The 6,746-nt window shown below is 36.8% G+C and overlaps 1 protein-coding gene across 3 annotated transcripts; it reads left to right on the plus strand.

The window, feature by feature from the left end:
• LOC142641680 (peptidyl-prolyl cis-trans isomerase FKBP43-like) lies at positions 1-6,746 on the plus strand. Of its 3 annotated transcripts, none has more exons than XM_075816155.1 (12): positions 1-180; positions 306-379; positions 694-905; positions 1,216-1,352; positions 2,993-3,521; positions 3,982-4,149; positions 4,461-4,700; positions 4,975-5,221; positions 5,941-6,028; positions 6,116-6,157; positions 6,250-6,298; positions 6,399-6,746. In XM_075816155.1, the coding sequence occupies exons 1-12, from the start codon at positions 168-170 to the stop codon at positions 6,478-6,480; spliced, it is 1,881 nt and encodes a 626-aa protein (XP_075672270.1). In that variant the 5' UTR covers positions 1-167; the 3' UTR covers positions 6,481-6,746. The 3 variants fall into 3 exon arrangements, with proteins under 3 accessions (XP_075672270.1, XP_075672271.1, XP_075672272.1); XM_075816156.1 differs by having other exon boundaries at positions 4,605-4,700; XM_075816157.1 differs by lacking the exon at positions 4,461-4,700.

Below are 6,746 nucleotides of genomic sequence, written 5' to 3' on the forward strand. Positions count from 1 at the left end.
AGGACAACCCTCAGTCATTTTGTGCCTCCTTCAAGACACAGAAGAAAGAAACAGCTCCGCGGTTCTTCTAGGGTTTAAGAAAAAGAGAAACAAAGCCCAATTCCGCTCATTCTAGGGTTTTACAAACGCCTCTGTTGGACTTGGAGCTCTGATTCTATCCCATAACTATGGCTTTCTGGGGTTAGTTTTTTGAAACTCATTTGGTTAATAATCTGCAAAGTTAACTACTTGGAAATTTTTGCAACTTTTTTTTTTCTCAATCCACATGTGTTAGAATTGTGTGTGCATATATAAATTTTTTGCAGGAGTTGAAGTGAAACCAGGGAAGCCTTTCAAACATAAACATGACGACACAAAAGGGCGGCTTCACTTATCAATGGTACTGTTTTCCAGCTGAGCTTGCCAATTTCTATTTAATCCCATGTATTTTTATTGTATACTGAATAGATTTTGAGGGAAAAGATCTAGTTTTGATGTTTCTTGTTGGTGTTGGTTGCGTTTATTGTAAAGAGTTTGAGTTTATTTGAACTGGGTCTTGCAAATTTTGTTCATTTCGATTTGTAGAACAGGTATGGGATGTGTTTGATGTAAATCTTCTGTGCTGTGTGAGTATTGAAGAGTTTTTTTTGAGGTTTTCTGAACTGGGTTTTGACTGTTATGGTGAATGATGGTGTTTATTTGGGTTTTACTCAGGCAACACTGGGGCTTGGTGCTGCCAAAATAAGAAGTATACTTCAGTGCAATGTAGGAAAAAAGAGTCCTGTTTTTCTTTGCACTTTGTATCCTGTGAATTCTGAGTCGCTGCAACTGAACTTGGAATTCGAGGAGGCTGATGATGTCGTTTTCTCAGTGCTTGGTCCCCGGAGCATTTTCCTTTCTGGTTATTATGTGAGCACTAGCCAGCCGTATCCTGTTTTATCCCATAATTTGGAACTGTTGGTTTAATTATGCTTGGTAAGTTTGGATTTGTTTAAATGAGCTTTCCATCTCTTGGAGATAAAATCAACATAAAACATTAGTTTTGAAATCTGTGTTTCGAACCCCACTTCCCTCTCCTCCACTGTATTCATCTCCAAAAAAAAAAAAGTTACATAAATTCTTACCTTACTAACAACCAATTTGGTGGTAGAAAGAGTTTATTGACTAATTGCTTGAGAATTTGTTTTAGGAGTTGTTTTAATTTTTTTTATACTTTTCCTTTACTGAAATGGCAAGAGAACCCTGTGGAGAAGATATTGCTGACACTGAAACAGAGTTATCTGAGAATAGTGATGAAGATGAGTACGAGGATAGTTTTATTGACGATGATGAGCCAGAAGTCCGTCCACCTTCTCCCATTTCCAATGATGAAGGTATGTTAACAAAACAATTTCTGAGTTTAATTTTTTTCCTCATGAGTTTTCCTTAAATGATGTTAAAATTTAGCCTATAATATTAATTCTAATTTTTTTTAATCATTGGTGTATATCACACCAGATGGAGAGGACTATGTGTCATCTATGATGTGGTAGTTTCTACATTATCATTTTAATTGAAGTACTCATATGCCAAGTGCTAACAATTATTTGTTCTACTATTACATGCATTGTGCATATGTGCTGCATGAGAGAATTGGTTTTTAGTGGACTTCAATTATCTCCAATAGTAAACTTCACTTCTTTAATGGTAGTTACAAACTTACAATTATCAAACTTGTTTGTGAATGGAATTTGATCATGGTCAAAGTTAACAATAAATATGATAGTGTGGTTGGACTAGTTATGTTAATAAGAACTGCGTACTTTGCAACCATCAGATTATTGAATCACTTCCGATCAATTATTACTAGATCAAATCATATCTAAATATGGGTGTGAGCGTGCGTGCGTGTGCTGTTAGAATTATGGTTAAATGATTAATTTCACCATTTCCTATTCACTTTAGCTTTTGGGACATCAGTAATTTAACATGGTATCAAAGCAAGATGTCTTAACTCTTAAGTTTAATCATTGTCTCCTTTCTATCTCCCATTTAGATGTCAAAAATCCCATATATATATATATATATCAAGCTAATCTCCTTATATTCCTGGTTATTCTCACATATATGCTCTACTTATGTTCATCGACATAAACCATATATCCAAATTCAGGATTATGCTCTGGGATGCACGGACGCGGCACCGGAGGTGCCGCACCCGCGTCCGACGCGGCGGGACTCGCCGACGCGCGAGGGACGCCGCTGCTCGCGCGTCGGTGCGGCGTCCGGCCGAGTTGGCCACGTGGCATCTTTTTTTTCCCGCCGACTCGCGCCGACGCGGCTTGAATCGCGCCGACGCGGCGCCGATTCAAGCAGATTCGGGCCGATTCGGCCAGAATCGGCCAGAATCGGGCTGTTTCGGCCGTATCGGTCCGTATCGGCCGGTGACCGAAACGGCCGAAACGGCCGAAACAGGCCTCTAATCATGCTGCAACCGCCGAAATCAGCTCTAAATGAGACCCAAAAACCCTAAATCTATCCTTCCTTAATTTTATTTTGAATATTTGTTGCTTCTTTTGTGTTTTCTTTTTGGTTTTGTGTTGTGTTTTGTGTTTCTTGCTTTTTTCTTTCTTTGTTTTGTGAATCAAGGCATAGTAAATTAGTAATATGTTTTTTAAGAATATTTTAATAGTAAAAATATATAGAAAATATAAATAAAAATATTTTTAATAATTTTTTAATTGCCGAGTCCCGCCGCACCCGCACCCACTTTTTTCAAAAATTGCCGAGTCCCGCACCCGTACCCGCACCCGTACCCGTACCCGCACCCGCACCCGCACCCGTGCTTCATAGATTATGCTGCTCATTTCCAAGTTTAACTAGTCGTCCTCTTTCTGTTCCTGCTGAATATATGTGTCATGTGTTTGCATTGTCCAATTAAGATATACCCACTTGGTAGTATGTGTTCGTAAATGTTTATGGAAAATATGTTAATATGTTATGAGTTTTGCTCTATGTTTTTTGGCGGTTGCAGGGGAAATGTTGGATAATGAGAAACCCAAGAATGGGAAGAGCAGCCGTAGACGGCTTAGGAAGCGCTACCAAATGAGTGACTCTGATGATGGGGGATGTTCTCAACCAAAAAATATAGTCAATGGTAGAAGTGGTGAGCCAGTATTACATAATGAAGATGAGGACAGCTTCCCCATTTCATCTCTCTACAAGAGCAAAACCACCACCAAGAAAACAACAGAGGAAGCAAAAAGCAAAGCTGATGAGGAAACGTGTGGAACTGGTGACAAGAAGACAGAAGATGATGTTAATCATGTCATCGAAGAGAAAATAAAAGCTGATGATGTGATTGTAGGCTCTGAAAATGGTGCAAAGCCAAAGAGGAAAAGAAAAGAGCGGTCTAAGGAGGAGAAACCTCTCAAGGCCGATAATGCTAACTGTAGTAATATTCTTAAAGAGGATAGAGCCCCTAAAGATGAGGCAAGGATTGATAAAATGGGGCAGGATATGTGTATGAAAAATGGACAGGAGTGGCAGGCAGCTAATGACAAGTTAGTGATTTTGTGATCTGTGGTTTGAATTTAATATCAGTTAAATTGCATATTTGGTCCTTGGCCTTTGACCTTTGTTTCAAAATCTTTCTTATGCTTTAAATTGTTTCAAAAAGGTCCTTATAGTTATCTGAGAGATGGAGAATGTTGATGTAGCTAATGGAATTCATGAAATCCAAGGCCACTTTGATGATGTGGCATGAATTCTATTTGCCATGTCAGAATTTTCTATCCATCAGATGATGATAAGGACATCTTTAAAACAATTTTGAAAGCATAGTGACTAACATAAAACATTTTAGACTATAAGGATGATTTTGAAACAAAGGTTAAGGGTTGAGGACCAAATATGCTAACCTATAACATATATTAGTGTGCATAGATATAAAATTCTTAAATAGAAGGCTTACTGACAATTCTGTTTGCTGATCCTTGTGCTTATGTGAATTTACTTGTGCAGGGGAGTTGAACTGCCAGATACTGTTTCACTGCCTTCCATTGAAGTGAGCCCTGAAGTTGTTGAAAGGCCAAAGAAGAGAAAGAAAGAACGAACAAAGGAAGGGAAGAATTATGAAGCTAAGCATAAGCATAGCACTGTTGAAGATGATAACACCCAACAACATTACAAGTGAGTATTTCTGTATTTTGTGCTTCAAATATATAAAAAGAAGAATATACTACATACTTGTATACATATATTCAAGCATAGAGGCATTAGCCACTTCTATGCTATACCCCAAAAGAACTACTCTATTACAATTGAGACTCTTTGTAAACACAAAGCCTAGATCAACCCAATACATGCCCGATGTGGAACTCACTCAGTACACACTCACATAACACACACTCAACTAATTGGGACATCACATATTCCTCTTATTGAGAGTTTTTACTGAGGCTTCAGTTTGTTGATACTTTGTTTTATATTTACTTGAGTAGGGGAGCTGAACTGCCTGAAAATATTTTGCTGTCTTCCACTGAAGTTGGCTCTGAACCCAGTGAAAAACTTAAAAAGAAAAGCAAACAACGGGCAAGGGATGTGAAATCTTCTAAATCTGACAGTAATCATGAAAATGTTGTCAGAGAGGATGGAGCTCAGCAAAACAAGGCAAAGGCTGAAGACATTGTCCATGGTCTGCTTATGACATTCGAACAAAATCCAAATCCAGCCAATGACAAGTTAGTATTCTTTTAGATTGAATTCTACAAATGACAGAAACACACATAAAAGTTGCATGAACACCCCCCCCCCCCCCCCCCTTTCTCCTCCAACCTAGTCCAATTACAAAGGAGATAGAGGTAGGGAGAGAGAGAGTTACAACTAATTAAAATCACTAAGGATGCAAATAGATAATGCTCTTGCCATCTAGATTTTCTGAATGCTAAGCTGAGTGCAAGACGAATTGTTAATTGCTGTATGCTTTCTTTTTATATCATTCTTCTATTTGTACAGGAGCCTTGACAACAAATCTCATGTATTTGCTGAAGAAAATCATTCTTCGGACAAAAAAATTAAGAAGAAGAAAAAGAATAAAAACCAGGAGAATGGGAAAGATGAGAACGTGAATACATCCCTTCTGTCAGTGGACAAGAAAGCTGATGACAAGTCATCTCAAGTTTGGACATTGTCTAATGGATTAATCCTTGAGGTGCTAGAAATGGGAAAACCAGACAGCAAAGTAGCTGCGTCAGGGAAAAAGGCAAGTCCCTTGGAATGATATTAATTGAAGTCTTTTTTGTTGCATGCAATCTTTGATCCAAATAACGAACAGATAGAGTAATTTGATTATTATTATTATTATTATTATTATTATTATTATTATTATTATTATTATTATTTGTACTACTATTTAAGGACCCTTCCCTGTTTGGGATCCTCATTTTTTTGGTTCAAAAATGCCTCCACTCCTATGTTTAAGCAGAAATAAAACTTAAGGACAGTCCAGTAAAACCGTGGAAGTAAAACTCTAACTTCCACTAAAAAATTGCCTAAAAAATAGGAGGTACTCTCCTGTTGATTTTCAAATTGCATTATTCACTTATAAATTAGATTCTCAAAATAAATATATAAATATATAATAAAAACATAGGTTTTTTTTTGCTGCAAAATAAACGTGTAATATTTGTTCATTTTTTGAAACTAGCCTCATGACACTCCTAGTTGTATTATAGTTTAAATGCTTAATATTAATGAGAAAACATGTAAATTTTAAATTGGAATGAATGAAAAATTATAACACTATAAAAAATAAAAATAAAAAAGCCTCATCATGCGTGTGATGAGGCTAGCTAGTTATTATTATTACTCTGGAGGGGTAGCTTACCAAAAATGATTTTCTGATATTGCACATATTCTACTATAGCAAACCAAAGACATGTATGTTAGAAAATTGCTGATATGAATTTTATTTGGTTCCAGATCAGTATCAATTACAATGGCAAGTTGAAAAATAATGGAGAATCAGTTGGCTCGAATGTTGGTGATGCTCCCTTTAAGTTCCGCCTAGGTATTACCATATAAGATAGAATCATGATTTTGCCAAATAAGATTTATTAGTTTTACTACGTTGTTTAATATATATGGCTTCTTGCAGGTGCGGGAAAAGTTATGGAGGGTTGGGACATTGGTATTAATGGTAATGACTGAGATTTTTGTCCCGACTGAACTTTTATTTCACCTAAGTTATTGTTTAGTATTCTTTGGCTGACATGTGTGCATGATTCTTAGGCATGCGAGTTGGTGAAAAGAGAAGACTTATCATCCCACCATCAATGGGGTATGTGATTGAATTCTGACTGTATATTGCAGCACATTTCTTTTTACTTCTTTCTTTGGGTTCTTAGCCCCTTGCCTGACATGCCATGTCTATGTTGCAGTTATGGGAGTAAAGGGCATGGTGAAAACGTACCACCAGATTCATGGCTGGTGTATGATGTTGAATTGGTTAAAGTCCACTGATTGATTTGCTTCATTGCTTGTGGTGCTGCCTGATCTCTCAGTTTATTTTACTTTGATAATGTCGTTTTTTTGATACAAGTACAAAAATATAAGGGTACCTAAGCAAATTGCTTGCTGGAGTTTTGTTTTCTGTTCATAGCTTCTTGGGATGAAATTAGCCAGTTGTTGTATCTCCCTTTAGAGTGTTCACATCCGGTTTGTAAAAAAAATTCTATTTTACAATTTCAAAAGTTACTTTATCATTTATATCATACCATTTTATAACA

Source organism: Castanea sativa, chromosome 6 (assembly GCF_040712315.1).
Source record: "Castanea sativa cultivar Marrone di Chiusa Pesio chromosome 6, ASM4071231v1".
Classification (NCBI taxonomy): domain Eukaryota; kingdom Viridiplantae; phylum Streptophyta; class Magnoliopsida; order Fagales; family Fagaceae; genus Castanea; species Castanea sativa.